The sequence below is a fragment of the Hemitrygon akajei genome, chromosome 18 (assembly GCF_048418815.1).
Source record: "Hemitrygon akajei chromosome 18, sHemAka1.3, whole genome shotgun sequence".
Taxonomy (NCBI): Eukaryota; Metazoa; Chordata; class Chondrichthyes; order Myliobatiformes; family Dasyatidae; genus Hemitrygon; species Hemitrygon akajei.
This window is the reverse complement of record NC_133141.1, coordinates 22,844,969-22,866,336: the sequence shown is the minus strand read 5'-3', so window position 1 is coordinate 22,866,336 and position 21,368 is coordinate 22,844,969. Positions and strand designations below refer to the sequence as shown.

The 21,368-nt window shown below is 41.3% G+C and overlaps 1 protein-coding gene across 4 annotated transcripts in view; it reads right to left on the bottom strand.

The window, feature by feature from the left end:
* Positions 1–275: 275 nt before the first annotated feature.
* Positions 276–21,368, bottom strand: part of spryd3 (SPRY domain containing 3) — a 212,470-nt gene continuing 191,377 nt past the window's right edge. For 3 of the 4 annotated variants that reach the window (XM_073071069.1, XM_073071068.1, XM_073071070.1), the window contains exons 9-11: positions 12,725–12,844; positions 4,733–4,872; positions 276–3,087 (exon numbers count right to left, since the gene is read on the bottom strand). In XM_073071069.1, the coding sequence (XP_072927170.1) occupies positions 2,953–3,087; positions 4,733–4,872; positions 12,725–12,844 (395 nt within the window). In that variant the 3' untranslated portion in view covers positions 276–2,952. The remainder of the gene's footprint in view (positions 3,088–4,732; positions 4,873–12,724; positions 12,845–21,368) is intronic. The other variant, XM_073071071.1, reaches the window with a different exon arrangement.

Sequence of the window (21,368 nt, the reverse complement as noted above, 5' to 3'; positions counted from 1 at the left end):
CTTTCTTGTAAGACTTATTTTCTATCATTGTCAGCAGGCTGGTTACAAGTCCTCTGTGAGTTCTCTCAAGAAGGCCAAATTGTCAGGCATGTAATCACACACAAGAGAAAATCTGCAGATGCTGGAAATCCAAGTAACACACACAAAATGCTGGAGGAACTCAGAGGGATAGGCAGTATCTATGGAAAAGAGTAAACAGTTGATGTTTCAGGCCAAGACCCTTCACCAGTCCTGCTGATCAGATATGTGCGAGGAGGGGGGGGGGGGGGGGGGAGGGGGAGGGGGGGGAGGGAGAGGGCGAGGGCTAGGAGTTCACACTGGACAAGATTAAATCTGAAGCTATTATTGTGTTTTCTTGTAGATATCTTTTTGTAAATATTAGTATTTTTTCACTATTTTCACTAATTAACGCAACTAATAAACACCCTTGTACTAAAGTGCTAAGTGACTGCAGCCATTTTTTTCTTTGGTAAAATTAAAGGTGATAGCCCATGTTTTAACATATGGTGCCACTGAGGTACTTACCAAGTTGGGCCTGCTCAGTATCTACACCATCCTGATGCAGTCTCAGTTACACTAGGCAGGCCACGTAGCTCAAATGCTAGACCTTTGCCTGTCTAGGAGACTGCTTTATGGTGAACTACAGCAGGGGTCATCAACCTTTTTTGCACCGTGGACCGGTTTAATATTGACAATATTCTTGCGGACCAGCCGACGGGGGGTGGGGGGGTGGGTGATGTTAATCACGACCAGAATATAGGTGATAAGTCAACTATAAGTCACTTATAACTGGCTAATACACTCAATTTTATTTCTAAAAGGGTTTATCTAACGAATTTAATATTAAACACACAGCGCATATTTTCCCCGCATGAATATAGTGATAAGTCAATTATAACTCACTTATAAGTCAATAGCATCATAACATTTTAAGTAACGTTTGGATATTAAACACACAGCGCATATTTTCCTTGTATGAACATATAAAATCATTGCAACACACCAGTGAGAGGACAAGGTAAGGGCCGGAGGTCCCTATAGCGGGGCCGCGGCGGTCGCAGTCCAGACAGAGCGACCGACCGAGCGAGGAATATGAGAGTGCGCCCACCCTCCTTGTAGGTAGGTAGAACCTATCAGCCGACAAAAGTTTGGCTCGAGGGATGACTTTCAGTAGATCGCAGCGAGGTAGCTGCTCTGCTACTTATGAATCCCTGAGCCTGAATTAGGTCTGTGAATATTTTAGCACCGGGTTCCCCACGAACATTCGGTGTGCTAAACAAGTTTAGAGGCGGCGCCCATCTGTCCGCGCTCCAGGCCAGTAGCAACGGCACTTCTCGCTGGCCACGTGAGGCGGCCGGTTACCCAAAGCCAAGCAGAGATCCCTGGCGCGAGAGTATCACTGCGTTTAAGCGACTGATGACTTTGCGTGGGTAATGACTTCACGTGCATAATGACCTCGCGTGTGTTCAAGTTCAACAGTGGGCATGACAGGGAATGAGGAAAGGTGCAGCTGACTCATATCGTTTCATATCGCCAAATCATATCGTTTCCTCATGGGCCGGTAGCACACGGTTTGCTACACGGTGGTTGGTGACCACTGGACTACAGAAAGGAAAACATTCCAGTAGAGGCCAAAGGAAACACTACAAAGACAGCCTTAAAACATCACTAAAACCCTTTGGCATAAACTCAGACACATGGGAACATATTGCCCAGGACTGGGTTGAGTGACACTCCTCCCTCCTTAAGGATGCAGCAACACACGAGGCAGAAAGGACAATTGCAGCAGAGAGACTTAGACTGGCCAGGAAAGCCTGAGCCAGTGACCCCCAACTTAGCATGTCTGCCATCTTTTATCCACACCATCAAAGAACTTTTTGAGTGTGGATTGGCACCTCCAGCCACCTGTGCACCCACGGACCAGTCCAGTCCCTACAAATCACAGATGGCTGGAGTGGTTCTCATTGTTCCACAGTGGACAAACAAACTGAATGGTGGAGGAAGGGAAACCCCGTTCTTTGAAGAAGGTGGACAATTCTGATGTTCTGGAAAGGAAAGCCTCATCTTGGGAACAGATGCAGCGAAGGCGAAGGGACTGAGAAAAGGAAATGGTATTTTTACAGGAGACAGGGTGGGAAGAGGTATAGTCAAGATAGTCATGGGAGTCAGAAGGTTTATAAAAGATATCGGTAGACAGTTCATCTCTACAGATGAAGACACAGATATCATGAAAGAGAAAGGTGTCAGAAATGGACCAAGTGAATTTAAGTGCAAAAGTGGAAGTTAGAAGCAAAATTAATAAAATTGAAAAGCACAGCATGGTTGTATGAAGCACCACAACTCAGTCGGCAATGTAGCACAGCAGGTTTGGGGAACATTACCAGGGAAGGCTTGGAACATGGATTGTTCCAATGTAGTAAGAGCTCATGGTTACAACCATGAGTTTGGAGAAAGTGTGAGGAACCAAAAAAGACATTTTTGAGAGTGAGGACCAGTTCCACTAGACAGAGGAGGGCAGTGGTGGAGGGGAACTGGTTGGGTCTGTTGTCGGGAAAGAAGCAGACAGCTTTAAGGCTGGCCTTCTTGATTTTTCAAAGTTGCTGTGCGACTTGAGCTTCTCCAGCATCTTGTGTGTGTTACTGAGGTAATCAATAATTAGTTTTTGAATATAGTAATTACAAAAGATTTGAAAGCTGTGATGGAATTTTAGTGTCTTGAAGCAGGATAGAACAAAAATGAAGTGAAAATAAATCATATTAATAACTTTCCCTATATAACCGTTTGTTAAATATACTAACAGAATAGCAGAGTTACATAAAATGGGCAAATATAACAGTCAATGCTGTGCATCCTCTGTGGAGTTACAGGCTACACCGGATATGGCCAGTAGATGGCAGTATGAAGTAGAGCATGCTTTTGCTTGCTGCATTCAGTGAGAAAAGGGGGAACAGCTCAGCCACTCAATGGATGCAGGTCGACTTTAACCTTTTCGCCATTGCTAAGCATTCCGATAGTAGGGTAAAACCCTCCAGATGGCACCGGTGCTTCTTTCCTGCCAATTATCTTTCCGTTTCGAGTAAAAAATACCTGAAAGAGATTTTTAAATTAATACTTGCAGTGGGCATATAGAACACAGAAAACTCTAAATAATGCTGCAACAGAAAAAGCTGATTTCAGTTCAGGCTTCGGCACACTATCACTAGCCCTGATGGAAAGTGTCTTCCTTAGTTCATAATCAAACTCCATTTACATTCTGCTTCATGGATACTGCAAGGTCAAAAATCAGGATTCCTCAGAACACATAACCGTCCTCTGACATGACAAATTGGAGCAAAAAAAAACTAATGTGCTAGCCACCAGGAACTGAAACAGAAAATGCTGGGAGCACTCAGCAGGTCTGTAGAGAGAGCAATGTAAGAGGGTGAAGGTAGAGAGGTCATTTTGGGAGTGGATAATTAAAGCCCAGGGCCACCCTTGAAACTGAACAGAGTTGTAAAACAGTCACAATGCGGTCACACACCCGTGCTTCATTTCTTCAGTGTAGAGGAGACCACATTGCCAACACTGCATGTATAACACTAGATTGGAAAGTGCAATTGAATCGTGGCTTCATCGTTAGGTCCCTGGATGGTGAAGAGGGTGGATGTAGAATGACAGGTGTTGCATGGAAGATCAGTGGTTGGAGAAGATGGAAGGGTGGACCAGGGAGTTGCAGAGGAGAATGGTCCTTTTGGAATATTGAAAGGGAAGAGGTGAGGAAGATTCATCTGGTGGTAGAACCCAATTGAAAACTGTGCAGATTATAAAGGATGACCCACTGAATGAGGAGACTGGTGGGGTAGACAAGGGGACTGTATCCTTGCACAGGTTGAGATGAAAGGGGTTGAGGGTGGGAGGGTGGTAAATGCTAGAGATGTGTCTCTTTCAGTTATGTTGATTGGGACACCACATGTATTCTCTTCTGCATAATAACAAGATGTTGTCTACCTAGCCAAGGGAGCACAGAGAGTCTTCGTTTAAAGTCTCATCTATAAGACACCATATTGAAGAGTGCAGCAATCACAATTTCACATCGAACTGTGAGCTCAAAGTTTCAGTTCCTACACAGCCCCAAGTATAGCAGAACTAAAACCACTTTGCACCAAAATGGACTTTGTTTCTTGGTGGTCTAATTTTGTTCTTTCTTGTATATAATTTATGTTTAATTTCTCTTATGAATGTTGTATATCTGATGTGATGTGCTTGTGATGTTGCTGCAGGTTTTTCATTGTAACTGGGCACACATGGACTTGTGTATCTGACAATAAACTCAACTTTCACTTGGAGTAGGACCTGAATCCATTACCTTCTGACAAAGCTAAGCTATAGCACACACTTCAGTTTGTCACATAAAAAATAATTTCTTTACTTGAATTGAGCTCCAAACATAGACAAAGCTTTCATGCTTTTGAACAGAAAGAAAAGAGATCAAGTGATGAGTACCCCTTCCCAAACTCTGGCTGTCACTTCTCTTCTTTCACTGTCTTTCATCAATAGCATGTTAAATGAAGATTTATCACACTGTGTCATATCCTACCCCAGGTCTCCAAACCCATAGAACTCCTTCCTTCACTCCTATAATCTGCGTGCTATTAACTAATCTGCTATCTAATCATAATCTATTGTACTACCTCTTCTCATTCTACAGAAGTAGTGAAAAATGACTGAGACACAAGGCAAACAGAATCTATACCGTTACTTTCTTTCCATCATAATCTTGCTCCATATCTTCTCCTTCATCCTCTTCATCCTCATCATTAAAATACATGATGTTCCTCACTCGTCTCTGTTTGTATTTGACTTCTGCAGCATCAATACAGTCATCACTGTCGGCTGTGGAAAGAAGCAGTCAGTCAGGACAAAGTACTTACAGGGAAGATGCACGGAAGCTTTCAAACTGTAACTGAATGGATCGATTATGGGACACTGGCATTAATGTTTCATCAAACAGGACTAGTTCAATTAATTAAAGACACAGTAGAATGAAACAGGATATATAAATCACAGGCAGTTAAAGAAGGTGATTAGTGTTTCTATAAATGCTTGAGGACTGAGATTCTATTATTTATTATTTAGTCTTAAAAGTTTAAATAACTTGTTTTAATTTCCTCATTCTTGGAATAGATAAATTGACCACACACATAAGAAGAGTACCCACACTACATTCCATGTACAATCCTAACTGACATTTGAAAATTGTGACTCCTGTCAATCAAGGCCTGACATCTACTCAATCCCCACAAAAAATCCTCCAGTTAACACTCAGTAAAGCTACGGAAGTTTTAACTTGCAAGTCTTGCTCAATATTTGTAACTCATTTCTTATGCAGCCAGACAGCTTCAGCCAGGAGTCCTGCTGTCTGACAACAATGGAGAATCCATTTTAACCCTCAGCAAGTACTGCTTTGAAATTGGAGGTCCAAAAATGGCCTGGGTATTTTTTGAGTGATGTGGCTTGTACATTAAGACAATCAGGTAGACCTCTACCTACTGGTATATCACCTAAAGGGTAAGGCACCAGGGAGCCTGCAGCAGGATTATCACATCATACCCCACTCCACCACCACCTTGGTGATCAACTGCATTAGGCAGACTAATTCCTCAAAGTGGACAAAAAGAATTTGGCACTGTTATTATCAAAGTAAATTCAAAAGCACGGATAGGAAGTTGGCTAAAGGACAGAAACTACTGGTTGATGGATATTTCTCAAAATAGCGGGAAATAACCAGCACCATCCTCCAGGGTCACAGCTGAGGCCACAGCTCCACTCTTAAATAATTAACTACATGAAGTGAAACTTAAATTGTAACCACATTGCACAATGACAGCAGAGTTCTGCATGACCTCAAGTTTAGTAGGTCAGAAAATGGGAAGCCAGCCAAGAGAAGTCCAAAGGTATCCTAAGCACAAATGAAGACTGTGGATGAGCACAGCAAGGCAATTTACCAGAGATGGAAATAGCTACCCTTTCGGGATGCCACAGACACGTAGCTGGACGTAGCTCCTCAAGGCTGAACGTCATTCCAGACTGTAAACATTCCTACTTAGTCTCAGAGCTGCCAACAGGAGGAATGGATCCAGTGGCTAGGGAATAGAGTTTATGTTGGGGAGCAAGCTGGGGTGATGTCTAGGCTTTGCTCCATGCAGGCATGATCTGCTTTATTATCTGATGAGTTACAAATGGAACTGAACATTGCACAATGAATATCCCTTTAGAACTGAAGGAAGATCACTGAGGCAGCAGCTGACGATGATGGGTGGGGTTTCAACACTGTTCCGTGGGTATGGTCTGGTGATAGAATGTTTGGCCTCCACAACTACAACCTTCTTCCTACCCAAGTGCTTTGACTACAGCCAGTGGAAAGATTGTCCTGGTTTTCATTGATTTCAGCTTTTTTAAAAAGAAGTTCTTCAATGCCACACTTGGTCACATGCTGCTTAATGTCAAAGGCAGCCACTCTCACCTCACCTCTGAAATTCAGCTCTTTCATCCATGTTTGGACTAAGGATCTAGTGTCACCGGGATACAAGTGGTCCCAACAGAATCCAAATGGAGCATCAGTCAGCAGATTATTAAGTGTCAAGAGACAGTGTTGTTAATGACTCTTAGGATCACGTTGCTAACAACTGACTGTAGATTGAGGGTTGTAAATCAGCTGAAGTGGTTTGGCTTTTTGTGAGCTGGATAGAAATGGACCACATTGCTGGGAAGATGATAGCTGTAGATGACAGTCTCCACAAGGCTTACCTATATTTACTTGGATAGCTACTTCCTAATACAGAGAGACTGACAAGGGCAATGACTGGGTCATTTTTGTTCTTGCGTTAACTCACTTACTACTGTTGCAGGCTCAGAATGATAGTTATTTGTTCAGAATGCAAGGAAGTCTGTCAGTATTAATGCTACCCCCAACCACTCTGCGATGAATAGTGAGGCTCCCACCCTTGTTAGCCTAAAATGCTGCTTTGACATGAAGCACCGACTCATTAGCTGAGGCTGGACAGTGGGTGGTAATTAGCTTCCCTGGCTGTGTTTGACTTAATAGTTTGAGACTTCCTGGGGTTCTGAGTCAATGGTGAAAACTTTCAGGTTCTTTTCTACAGGAATTTGATCTGTATAACTTTGTGGGCCATTTCAAAGCACAGTTAACAGGCAACCACTTTGGTGCAAGAACACTCAAATAGGCTTCCTTCCACCAGCTATGTGAACTAGTTGGCTTTTTATAATTCCAACTTTAAAAAAAAGTAATTCACAGTGGTATCTGACCTCTTTGTTTCGAGGTTATTTATCCAATGACATAACTTGTTCAATGTAGCTGGAGTAATCAAATACCCCTGGAAGACAGTTTTTTTGGGGGAGGGGCAGGGGACAAGAGATCCAAAGTCCAGGAGGGACAGGAGGGATCCAATTCAATGACAGGTTCGGGGGGAATCCAAGGACTGGGTTGAAACTTTTTGTGCTGTAATCGGCCAGAACGTGCTAGAAATGAGGAGGAAAAATCTGAGCAACTACAGAAACCTGAAGGAGAAATATACACAGTTACAATGACCTGAGGAACTACAATAGCTATACTAAGTGATGGAAAGCCTCTGCATCTCTAGGTGAGGTATAGGTGGAGGTGACAAAGGCAAGGACAGCCTACGGTTATATTAGAATAGAAAGTGTTATTAAAGCAACACTCAAAGATGCAACATATTGAAGCAATCATGAAGAAGACACGTCAGAGGAGATTTGGTATGTTACCAAATATTTTTGCAAATTTCTACAGATGTACCATGGAGCATTCTGACTAATTGCATCATGTCTGGCATGAGGGTTCCAATGCAGAGGATCGGAAAAAGCTGCAGAGGGTTGTAGCCTCAGCTAGTTCCATCATGAGCACTAGCCTCCCCAGCATCAAGGATATCTTCAAGAGGCAATGCCTCAAGAAGCATGAAGCACCCAGGGTAATACCATCAGAGAGAAGGTACAGGAGCCCGAGTATGTTTTAGGAACTGCTCTTTCCCCTCTGCCATCAGTTTTCTGAACGGTCCATGAACTCATGAACACTACCTCAGTATTTAGCTCTCTTTTTGCATTATTTCTTATATATTGTTATTGTAATTTATAATTTTTTATGTATTGCACTGTATTGCTGCCACAAAATTTCCCGACATACATCAGTGATAATAAACCTGATTCTGAGAACAGTGAATGCTACCTGATAACATTTGCAACAATAGAAATTCCTTTGGGGAAGGTTTACCTTTCCTAACGTCTAGTACGTGACAAACCTGCCAATTACTTCTTTACTGCTGCTGAGCATAGGAATTCTGTTCACCTGACAGTTGACTGAATTTCCCTCCCATGGAGAGTTCCATAACTCCAACCTCCGACGTTAAGTGGGTGAAGCTAGATTAACTGAGATGGAAACCGTCTTCTCCTTTGTTAATTAATAACCTTGTGGGAAGACTGAAACATGAGCTGAAATCATTGTGTGCAAGCTGACAATATGGAGCAGGCTGCGCTTCAAAATCATGCCCACATCTCAATATATCAATTGCAGCATCCAGTCAGAATGAACTGATTGCATTAATGCACACCCAACAAATGTAATAGTGGCAGTGGTTAGCACTTCGGATGGAAGCCATGACTTCTCCTCTTACATGGAAGGCGTTTATTGCTGCCAATCACCTATTACAGCGATGCTTTGCAAAGGCAGTAACAAGTCATGGGAGAGTTCAGAAGACAGCGAACACTGATTTTCAGACATGATTTGGTTGATGAGATGGAGATAAGGAGCAATGCTTTATATCCAAGGCTGAAATACATTAGTGTCTGAGGTGGGAGATGGGGGGAAGTGGTCAACACCAGGAGTGAAGTCTTAAGCCTATTTGGCTTTACATGGAATCTGGAGCTCATCTTTTCCAACAAGGATATGATCGCCGGCTTCATTTCAACATAGAGACTCAATCGTCATACACCACCTGGTGGCTGAAGTCAACAGACATATCGTTGAAACATGATCTCCCACTCCCTCAAAGATTACCAGGGTTGCTGAGATACTGCCTTGGGGAAGCATGTCTTGTTTTCCTTTATTCTCTCAGAGTGACAGCATTTATAGTTATACCACTGCCATATGCCGAGCTCCCTTGCTGTTTTCCAGCAAGCAGCCAGTTCAAACCGCTCCAGGGGAGATGGTGTGGCTTGAAGCCCATGAGTAATTTGAGCTTCTTCTTCAGGCCCACCTACAGCCTTCTCCATTGCACAGGAGCAGCACCCTACGGCAACAAGGGGCACATTAGCAGGACTGTAAAACGCACATAGAAAACAGGCATTAAGGGTATGGACAAGGACGGTTCATTGATGCAAGTGTTTTTTTCTTAATTGGATGGGCAAAAATGGTTCAACATGTTTGGTTTTGTGTTCATCAGCTGTAGTCAAGCTTCAGCAGAAATTATCAGGAAAAGGAGGAGGTAAGATGGGAATTAGGATGGGACTGAGCGTCTTGTTTTCCTTTGTTCTTATTGACTCATGCGACACACACATGGCTGGGATAATAATTCTGTATTGTTCAGCAGCAGATAATCTGAATGCACCACAATGCAGGGAATGGAGGTACCTCTACTCCACTGCTAGGTGGAGAGGTCCAGGGTTTAGGCTGAAGCCAGAATGATGAGTGCTTTGGAAGAGTACAGTAGATGCTGGCATTGCAATGTATAGTCAAAGCAGCCTTTGGGAGTCACTGCATTCTTATGACGCAAACACTACAGCTCTGGTATGTTAGTTATGCTCAGGAAACATTCGGGGTGAAGGATGGGGTACCAATCATGCAAGGAGCTTTTTCTTGACCGATGTCAACAATCATCAATGCTGCTGGCATGCACTCATTCAAACAAGTGAAGAATATTCCCTCACAGTTCTGGATCAAAGTCAGGAGTTGCCTTCTGTCCACCACTTGAGATGCTTGTGCAACTACAGTAGCTAGGTGGTGACATCAGAGATAGCACCTGCTGGAATCTGAAGCAACACACAAAATGCTGGAAGAACTCAGTGGGTCAGTCAGCAACTGAGAAGGGAAAAGGATAGTCAACATTTTGGCTCAAGACCCATCTGGACCTGCTCACAGGAATTTAGGGGACAGCTTTTTGAACTCTAAGAGACATTCATTGGTCTGGTACAGCAGACTGCCTCAAGAGAGTCGTACCTACTCTCTGGGTGTGCAGTCTGGTGATTACATGCTTGTGACTGCTGTGAGCACTTCGAATGCTGGGGAAATGTAAGTGTTTGGGGCTCCTGTACAGACAAAGGACTTGGTGTGGAGCCTTTCATGCCCTGTAAATTAATCGCCTGTACCACAGAAAGCCACATATCTGCTCTGCCTTGAATAAAATCAGAAAGGTCTGAAAACACTCAGCAGATCAGGCAGCATCTGTGGAAGGAGACATAGGGTTCGAGTATTTCCAGGACTGTTTTTATTTTCAGATTCCCAGCTGGTACAGATTTTTAAAATTTTTAGTAATTGCTCTCTACTCAGAGAGCAGATGAAACCCTTTCTACTTAAGTAGAGAACCCACCTCACCTCCAGGGGTGGCTGCAACTCGGGTAACATTACCCAGGTCTGCCACAGCTCCCTGCAAGCAAAGATATCGTGACCCACCATGACCTTGACTGCCCCAGGCAGAATGACTGGGTCACGACTTTGCAGTTGGAGATCGGCCAACTGCAGGAGACATATCTCAAAGACGACCACTTTGGACAACACCACATTAAACATATTGCTCCTGAGTGCATGTACGACTTGTTCTCCACGAACATAATGTACAGCACAGAAAAAACCGACCTCATCCATGGTGACTGTGATGCCTGTTTATGCTAACACTAGTAGGATCGGCCTAGAGCCTGAAAGTCATTGAGAAACTTTTTAAGTAGTGCACCAATGATGTTCCGCTTGCTGCTGAAACAGGTTTCTTGTGCGCGGGTACCACCTGGCAATCACCAGATTGAGGCAGGCCAATTTGTCAAAAGATGGCATCAAATCAATATTGCACGAGGATCAGCAGAATCGACACCCTACTCTCCATGCATCCAAGTGTACATGGAATTCTATTCCACTTAAGTAGGAGTCGCAGTAAAAAAGCACTCTTGTTAAAAGCGCATGAACTTCCATAGTGCAGCTCTGGAGTTGAAAATAACACAGAGCCACTAGGCCCAACTTTGCGACTTCTATCTACGTGACATTAAATGTACAATATACTGAATGGCAAAATGCAGCTTGCAGAGTTACATTTCCTGGCAAGTCAATATCGGGTACCAGAAAGGTAGCACTGACAATCAAAGAGAAGCAGATGTGTAATGGTTTGCAAATGGAAATTCGAAAATAGCAGATCACATAAATAGCTGGTCTTTGCAGTAGGGGAAAAAAAAGAATAAAATATCAGAGGTATAAAGAAAATTAAGCACAAATCAAGGGAACAGAGAGAACTGAAGGATCATTACAAGCAAAAAATGACAACGGACAAACCAATGAGATTACAGAGACACACATCTCCAGGTGTTGATGGCTTCTATCCCATGGTGTTACAAGTACAAGGTGAGAGATCTGCTATAATCCTCTACAGTATCCTGATTCAGGAACACTTCCCCTTAGATTGTTCCTAAATGGCACTAGATTTACCAAAAGGCCAAGTGGCAAATTAGGGAATTTCTGTAACATTTGAAGTTACTAAAGTTTATTTTACACAATTACTGGTGGCAGTGATAATACAAATTGAGGAAGAGTTTCCACTGGGTCACAGTAGGACAAGAAATTCATAGAGACCAGGCAAGGCCAGGAGAGTGACTGGGAAAGTTTAACCAGAAACAATAGGAAAGGTACTGTTCAGTTGTTCTTGAATATAGATAAACTTCTTACACAGGCAGGAAATAGGGTGAATGGGAAAGATCTTTCAGAGCTTATGTACTGCAACATGTGGATGAATTGGAAGAGAAATGAGAGCACAGACTGTAGTGAGGGATGGGGTTTACAGAAGGAACAGGGGAATGGGATTCAGCTCTTTCTGACATTAGGGTGAGGAGATGGAGCAAGTGTGGAATTTAAACAAAAATGTGTGAAAATGTCACATAACTAGCATTATCATTGTTGAGTGCATCTGAGAAGACGGTGGTGACAAGCCATCTTGAATTGGAGCAGCCTATGTGAGCAGTATCCTTCTATAGTGCAGAAGGTGATGAGTTTCAAGTGAACCATTTGTTTTAGAACATCCTATCTCTAACTTTAAGGAACCAAGACATGTACGGCTGTCCAATTTATGTTAAAAATAGAATAGACAGCACACGTGCGATGGGACTTAGTGGAGAAAAGGGGATCTGGACTGGAAGAGAACTCTTTAAGGAGTGGATGCAGAGACAATGTAATGCAGAAGTATGGATACAGGAGAAAATGAGAGCTCCGAGTGATGATCAAAGACATGGTCATCCAATGGAGAATGGAGCAAGGCAATAGAAGGGCTAACTCTAGTCAAGAGGTCTAAGGGGCTCCTTCTATGTTTGAACTTCTATGAAGTCAGCAGACATGTTATTGCATATATTTGGCTGCATTGTTGGGTCACCACATCCCAACTCATTCTCACTCAGAAATGAACAATTCCATTTTCAATATACGGGGCACGCTCCATATTATATATCGTACCAACAATGTTCTTACCATCACTGTCTAAAATATAATCTCGAGGAAACATGATACCACAACCCATGATATCACCCTTGTAGCAGCGAGGGCCAAAGGGATCTCCCACTCCACTTCCTTGGAAAAGTTTGCCATCATCTGAGAAAAGAAATCAGAAAATTCAGTAACACACACACACACACTCTCACACAGCCACACACCTCTCTTTCATAAACAGGTGTATATTAAAACCATCTCGTATACACACACTCTTATTCACACAAACATATAGACATTGTGGTATACAACAGTTACTTGCAACCACAGGGGCACTGTCACCATCTCTCAAACACACAAGCACTATCCTTCAGTCATATACTCAACAACATGCATTTATTTGTAGTCTTTAATCCAGGAAAAATGGCCAGGAACTCTTTGGGAAAGTAATCAGACAAATTTTGACACTGAGCACATGAGGAGATATCAGATGACCAAAGTCTTGGTCCAAGAGGTAGATTTTAAGATTTTAAGGAAGGAAGGAAGGACATAAAAGCAGAGAATTTCATGGAAGAAACTCCAGAGCTTAGGATCTTGGAAACTGAAGGCACAGCTCCCAATGATGGAGTGATGAAAACTGTATATTTATAAGAGGGGAGAAAGGTTCTTGGGAGTAGTGTAGAGAAGGATAACACAAGGGAAGAACTTCCTTACTCTGACACACAGGCAGCTTTGAACAAATGAACACTATACAGTATATGGATAATGTGTTTTTGTACATAGATACTGTATTCTACTCTCGATACTATATTCTGCATCGAGTTTATTCAGCCCAAGTCCCCATGTTTAATGACCTAAATTGCTTCTCAATCTCGCATCACTTTAGCTCTAAAATTTCTTATTCTTGAATATAAACGCAACCCCTCGACTTTGTCCCCACCCAGTGCTACAAACCTCCGAGATCTCTGGTCTCTGAAAATGTTAGCCTCCTAATAGCCACAATTGTTACTGCTTTGCCAACCATGGCTTTGCGTTCAACAGTCAGGCCATAAGCTCGAGTTTCCCCTCCTAAAGCTCTGTGCTTATCTTAATATTCACTCCTTAAAAATCACCCTTACAACTTTCCTTTTGTTTTAAACCAAGTTTTTCGTCATCCAACTGAAAGTCTCATCTGGGTCAACATCAAATTTTGCAGTTTGGTCATTTGCTAGCTTGTTAAGCAGCTTGGTTCATCTTTTTTGGGACAATTATCAAGATAACTGGGAAGGGTTTTAACTAATTAAGTAGGAGGAAGAGAAAAAGAAAGCAGAAAAGACATTTTGGGTCTAGAGTACAAAGAGCTATAAATGATAGTGAAATCAGAAATATTCTAGAAAATCACAGGGACTAGATTGAAAATATCAAAATTGTCAGAGGCATTATTTGTTTGTACAGTCAAACAAGGTGAGGAATACATCGTTAATATTGCTGGTGATCAAATCTTCAGGAAATAGAGAAGAATAAAGAGGAAGGAAATTAACAGTATTGCTCAAGGATGATGTTATAGTTCAAAATATAAAGAGATACTAGCTTGTTCAAGAACTGAATCTATTTAACTCAAGAAGCAGAGAGTGAAGCTGTTTAATTATTGAGAGTCTGTTTAATAAAACTTCAAACAAGGAGGTAACAGATAAGTATATTTTGGCAAATTTCCAAGACTAATAACAAAAATTGAATTGTAGAATTAGAAGATTCTTATGGCCCTAATGTAGCCTTGGAATCAACAAGTGGTAAGAAGTGGGATGCTTGATACTTTATACTTATGATAGCTTTATACTTATGACTATGACGGCACAGCTCCAATGCCATATTAAAGTTTGCTGACAACACTGCTGGTGTTGGCTGAATCAAGGGTGATAACAAACCAGCATATAGGAGGGGGATTGAAAATCTGGCTGAGTGGTGCCACAACAACGTCAGCAAAACCAAGGAGATGATTTCTGAGTTCAGGAGGAGGAAACTGGAGGTCCATGAGGCAGTCCTCATCAGGGAAATTAGAAGTGGAGAGGGTCAGCAACTTTAAATTCTTCTGTGTTACATTTCAGAGGATCTGTTCTGGGTGCCATTGTGAAGAAAGTATTGCAGAGCCTCTTCTTCCTTAGAGTTTGCAAAGATTCGGCATGTTATCTAAAACTGACAAACTTCTATAGATGTGTGGTGGAGAGTATATTGACAACATCATGGCCTGGTATGGAAACAGCAATGCCCTTGCATGGAAAAGCCTACAAAAAAAGTAGTGGGTACAGCCCAGTCCATCATGGGTAGAGCCCTCTCTACTATTGAATATGTCTGCACAGAGGTCTATCGCAGGAAAGCAGCATCTATCATCGAGGACCCCCACCACCCAGGACATGCTCTCTTCTTGCTGCTGCCATCAGGAAGGTGGCACAGGAACCTCAGGACCCACAGCACCAAGTTCAGGAACACTTATTACCCCTCAATCATCAGGCCTTTGAACCAGAGGGTATAACTTCACTCAACTTTACTCACCCCATCACTGAACACTTCCCACAACCTATGGACTCACTTTCAAGGACTCTCTATCTCATGTTCTCAATATTTATTATTTATTTAGTATTATTTCTTTTACTTTTTTTGCACAGTTTATTGTTTTTATTTTGCACATTGGTTGTTGTCCACCCTGTTGAGTGTGGTCTTTCATTGATTCTATTGTGTATTTTGTGTCTACTGTGTGTGATTGCCCGCAAGAAAATGAATCTCAGGGTTGTATATAGTGACATATATGTACTTTGATAATAAATTTAGTTTTAACTTTGATACTTGGGCAAAAGAGCTTCCTCAATCAGAGCATTGATTGTCCAATTAGAAAGGAGCTAAATGTCTGTTCTGGTTCTGCAAATTGAGGTTGGCCAAACGGACTATATATTAGGAGAGCCACAAGTAACTGCTCTAGAAAATAATTTGTTTTGCAATAATTACAGCAAGATACCAGAAAATATTGATGGTAATGGTAATGTGTAAGGCAAGGAGAGGTTACAAGATCAACTGAAACACAAGCCATTAGCAAATAAAAAGGCCAAAATTAATTCCTTATTTATAGGTATGCAAACATTTTGTATCCATTTTACAAATTATAACAGATGATATGAAGATCATACTAAAGGTGGTGATGCTTATGGACAGGATAGAAATAGGAATGAAAAAACAGGTTAAAATTTTACTGAAGTTGGGGAAGTCAGCATGTACTGAAAGATGCAAAGCTGAAGTAGCAGAAGCATTGGTTGTAAATGGGCAGATGACAGGCAGAGCACTGCTCTACTCAAGAGTGTGGATGAACTCACAAACTACAGGCTTGCCAACCAATGATTAGTAGTGAAAAAGAACTTGGAAATCATTAGAAGGATCAAAATAAATTTTAATTTGGAAAAGGCATGGGTTAGTCAAAGGGAAGCAGCATGGATTTGATTATATTCTATCACAAAGTAGCAGAGGTTGTTCAAGACAGTCCATATCGACTTTTGGAAGGCACTTGATGAACTGGCACGTGAGGCTCATTAAGAAACTGGAAGTTCTCTTAGAATTAAAGAGAAAACAACGTTATGAAATGGAATTAGCTTAGTGAAAAGCAGTTAAATATGGTGGAGGAATACTTTTCAGACCCGCAGCTAATCACAAAGGTCAGTTTTGAGTCTATTACACTTAGTAATTTAGATAAACAATATTGACTCAGGCCTAGGGACACGTATTATAAAGTTTGCAGATGACCCAAAATTTGACAATAGTTGTAGACGGTATGGATAGTTCTAAGCTTCTCAGAAGAATGGTGAAATGCACAGAGCATAGCAGATGGAGTTCAATACAGAGAGGAGTGAGGTGAGGTAATTTAGGAGGATTAACTTGGAAAGACAGTATACTATCAATGGCACAAGATTGACAAGTGTAAATAAGAAGGGAGACCTTAATGTCTATATACACAAGTGTCTTATCAAATTTTTAAGGTGTTTAAAAAAACATATGGGTTATTATATATCAAGGAAGAGGGTTTAAAATCCCAAAGACCACAATAGAGCTTTCTAAATACTTGGAATATTTTGTAACATCCTGGGGAACACACTTCAGGAAAGATGTAAAAGCTTTTAGAAAAGGTATAGAAAGTATTTGTGATGATGTTACCAAGAATGTGTGACTTCTGTGTGGAGGAATGATTAGGAGCTTATTCCATGGAGCACCTAAATACATGACACTTAAACAGGCCCTTTGGCCTATCATGTTGCTATCGGCCATCTATACTGACACCATTTGCCAGCGCTTGGTCTGTACCCTTTTATGTCTTGATGATTCAAGTACTCATTTAGATAATACTTCAATCTTGTGAGAGCACCCATCTCTGCCATCCTGAGGCAGTGTGTTCCAGATTCCAACCACCAACTGGATGTAAAAGCTCTTCAGATATTCTATAAACTTTTTACCCCTTACTCTAAGTCCATGCCCTCAGGTTTTACATACCAGTACGGTGGGGAAAAGTTTCCTAACATCTGCTCTATCTATGCCTCTTATATTTTTGTACACCTTTATCAGGTTCATCCTCAGCCTCCTCTACTTCAAGAAAAGCAAACACAACCTCTCCTGTCTCTCCTCATAATTTGAATGCTCCATCTCAGGAAACATCCTGGTGACCTGCACCCTCTCCAGTGCAATCACTTCCTTCCTTTAGTGTGGCCAGAACTGTACGCAGTGCTTCAGCTGTGGCCTAACCAATGTTTTATAAAACCTTCCTGATCATAGATTCTCTGCCACAGCTCATGAAGGCAGGTAGCCCATATATTTCCCTCATCACCTTATTTATGTGCATAGCACCTTCAGTCATCTTTGCACTTGAGCACCTTGGTCCCCCTGTTCCTCAATACTCCCTAGGGCTCTACTATTCATTGTTTAAAGTAAATTTCATAAATACATTCACCCTGAGATTTATTATCTTGTGGGCATTCATGGTAAATATAAAGAAACACAATAGAATCAATGAAAAACTGCAAAGACGGACAAACAACCAACGTGCAAAAGACAACAATTTGTGCAAACACTAAAAAGGAGAAAACAACAAGATAAACATTGAGAACATGAGTTGTAGAGTCCTTAAAAGCGAGTCCATAGGTTGTGGAAGTAGTTTAGTGTCATGGCGAGCCCACCCTTTTTAGTCCTGCCAAACTGCACAAATCGCACTTATTTGGATTTAATTCTGATGTGATTTAACAGGGATATTCATGATGATAGGTTTGATAAAAGTAAATGCTGAAAAGAAAGTTTCTTCGGGAGAATGGGTCAGTAACCAGAGGCTACAAATTTAAACTTAACAGTAGAACTTGAACAAAGATGGACATTTTCACTCAGGGAGCTGGATAGGTACTGGAGAATAAAGAACTTGATGGGTTCAGGACTAAAAGAGGGCAAAGGCTAAGAATGATAATGCTTAGTGCTAAATGTTTCAATAAAATGTGGTAAATTAATGCAGGATTGTCCTTCCAACACAGGGAAACAGATTAATTTTAGCCTCACAAACCTCACAGGAAATGTGCTTGGTTCAGTCACCTGTTTTACTGCAGGGCCAACATAAACATACAGAGACATGTGCACACAAACATCTGTCTTCAGTCACAGACACCACATCACACCCTCACACAGACGTGCACAACTGCAATCAAAGTTTAACATACACAATCAAATGGTCATTCACACAGGCTCTTTGGTATTTATGCATGAAAGATGTTCTATTATACTTGCGTACTGGCACTTTGTTGCTTTTGTTTAGGTGCCAGTATAGTATATGCACTCGCGCCATTATTTTATGCATGTTGAAGTTTTTATTGTATATGCATTGGCAGGGTTACATTATACACATTGGCGCTGCTATTGTACATGCATTAGCGCTATTATCTTGTATACTCTGGCAGCATTACTTTATTTCTATTGACAGCATTTTTTATATGCATTACCAGTGCTAATATGCATTGTTGTGTTTATTAGTGTGTTGATCCCGTGGCATATCATTACAAGTGATCTGTTTAACAATACATTTTAATCAGATAGAAAGGACCATACAATATTCCGTTTGCGTAAACCACTCGCCTCCATATATCCACCCCACATTCCTTAACTTCACTTACCCCATTTTTCATCAGATCCCCTACACCACCCTCAACTTGCCTAATCCTTCCCTATCCCCCAGAACTGTTTAACCTAATCATTTTGCCTTTAGTTTAAAAAATACATCTGCTGACTTTTCCATTTAGTCCTGTTTTCTAAAAGGGGATTTCTAATCTGAACCATTACCTTGTCAATCCTGTTCTAGCCTTGAACACTTACCTCAAGCTGATTGGCTCCTTCATTACCCACTTGCAATCAGGAGACCAGGATCAACCCTGATTCTTGCACGTGATCCAACAAAAACTCAAACACAATGACCTCTTTCACATTTGTACTCTGCTCCTCTGCTAACATCACACAACATTGTTTACTTGCATGAAATGTGTCAACAAAATAATAGACCACAAGAGGAGCTCAAATGTCCACTGTGCCCCTGCTGGTTAACTAGCTCCTCCGAATACATTTACGCAAAGTGTTTATCCAAATCTCTTTGACTATTGGTATTGAACCCATTTCTATTGCACTGGCCTTCTAGGCAGTGCAATCCAGATTGCATTAATATGCAGAGTGGGGGAAAAAGGTTCTGCTCTCAGTTTGTTTCTATGATTTCTTAACCAATCCTACTGCTGCTAGTAACTGTTTCTTCTTCCTTATGCCATCAAAATTGTAGCTAGGTATGAACACCTCTCTCCTGCTCAACCTCTTCAGTCTCTTCACATAACTGAAGCCCCTCAATTCTGAATACTCTCTACACTTGGTCTGTACAAGAGGCTGAGATCGATCTGTAATATGCAGTTTAGGTGCAACACACCGTAGCCACAAAGCAGGACAAAATTTGCTAAATTATTTGAACGACTTGTTCTACCTCAGCTTTGTTAGGGAAAAGGAAAACTACTTATAGGGATTATCTGCAGGAACAGATTTCAGCAAATTCAATAACTTAAAGTGACTTGATTTCCAAAAAATACCTTTATACTGTTAGTGAACTGTTACAGTTTTTTGTTCCTTCCTTCCTAAATTATCAATTCCAACCATTAAGGAGATAAATAATTGAAATAAGGGCAGGAGGTGCAGGCATAGACTCATGCATTGACACCACAAGGAATCAGTTTTAACATCAGTCACTACATTTTTCCTTCAACAGTTCTCCTCTTTTCCCAAAGGTGCCAAGTCCTTGCTGGATTACAGTTCCAGGAACATCAGTGCTTCTCTCCTACTCCAGGCAAATGGAGTCAATAGGCTAGTGCTGGTGCACCGAATCAAGTCAGATCCAGCCGTTGCCCAGTGTCAACAGTACCTGCACTTTCCAAAAGGAGTCATGGGACAGTGAGTAAGGGCCGAAGTCCTAGCTGAATTCTCTCCCAAGCAGTGATAACCTCACTGGGTACCACAGCTAACTCAGCATAGCAGGGATTTACTCTTGGACCTTTGGACTTTTACACTTAGCAATAAATGTGATATAGTTCTTGTCACCCTCTCTATTGCCTGGCTTCAAAAATTAACTTCATTAATGTAGGGAAAGCGGAGGGAACCAAGGGGAAGGAAGTTAACTATGCTACTGGATGCAGAAACTATGGAAATATGGAAAATAGCTCTGGAGCTGCCAGGCCACAGAAGCAAGATATCTGATTTACACCAAATTTTAGATTATCACTTCTTGTTACAATTCCAAATTAGTCATTTTCCAAAACAGCTGCTTTCGATCACACTTCACATTTATACAGCTTTACATCTAATCCTACAATGCGACCTCTTGTTTACCAAGACAGACTTTGCATATTTGTCTTGTATCCCAATATCCATTGACATCTTACCTACGTGCTGCATCTCATGGAAAAAATGACACTATATTAGGAAAGTAATGAGAAGTTAGTCCAATTGAAGAAACTCACAAGAAAAATAAACAGCACAAGATTTTTTTATATATAGGATCTGCTATAAAAGCATAATTGCAAATGTCAATATTCCTGTTCAGCACAGGAACCTAGATGTTTTCAATTTCTCTTCTAAAGCTATCCAGGCGTGTATTTCCCAGTTTAATTTACAAAACTTAATTCAACTCAGGCTATATTTATCCAATTTAAGTTCAATGTCTCTGAATAACTTAACAGTTTTAATTTGGTGTTATGGCACTCTCTCCCCAGGACAGAAATGTAGAAGTGCTAATGAGCCATATCAGTTGAAAGGTCTGCATACACACTTCTGCAAAATGTTAACCAATAGAACATAAAACGGTTGGCTTAGTCGTAAATGGTTTGTTATCTATGACCAATAATAGAATGTCTGTGATAAACCTTTGGTTCACAATGGGATAACACAGCAGCTTGCATTTGCCTGTGCTGAACTTCAGGTCGAAGATCCTTTCTGATGAAGGGTCTTTTACATAAAACATTAACTGCTTCTCTTCCCACAAATACTGCCTAACCTGCTGAATACTTCAAGCATTTTGTGTTTTTTTAAAGATTTACAGAGTCTGCAGTTTTTTGATTTTCATTTTCCATCAATTAAGCATTTCCTTCTACCCTCATTAACCCCATCATACCCC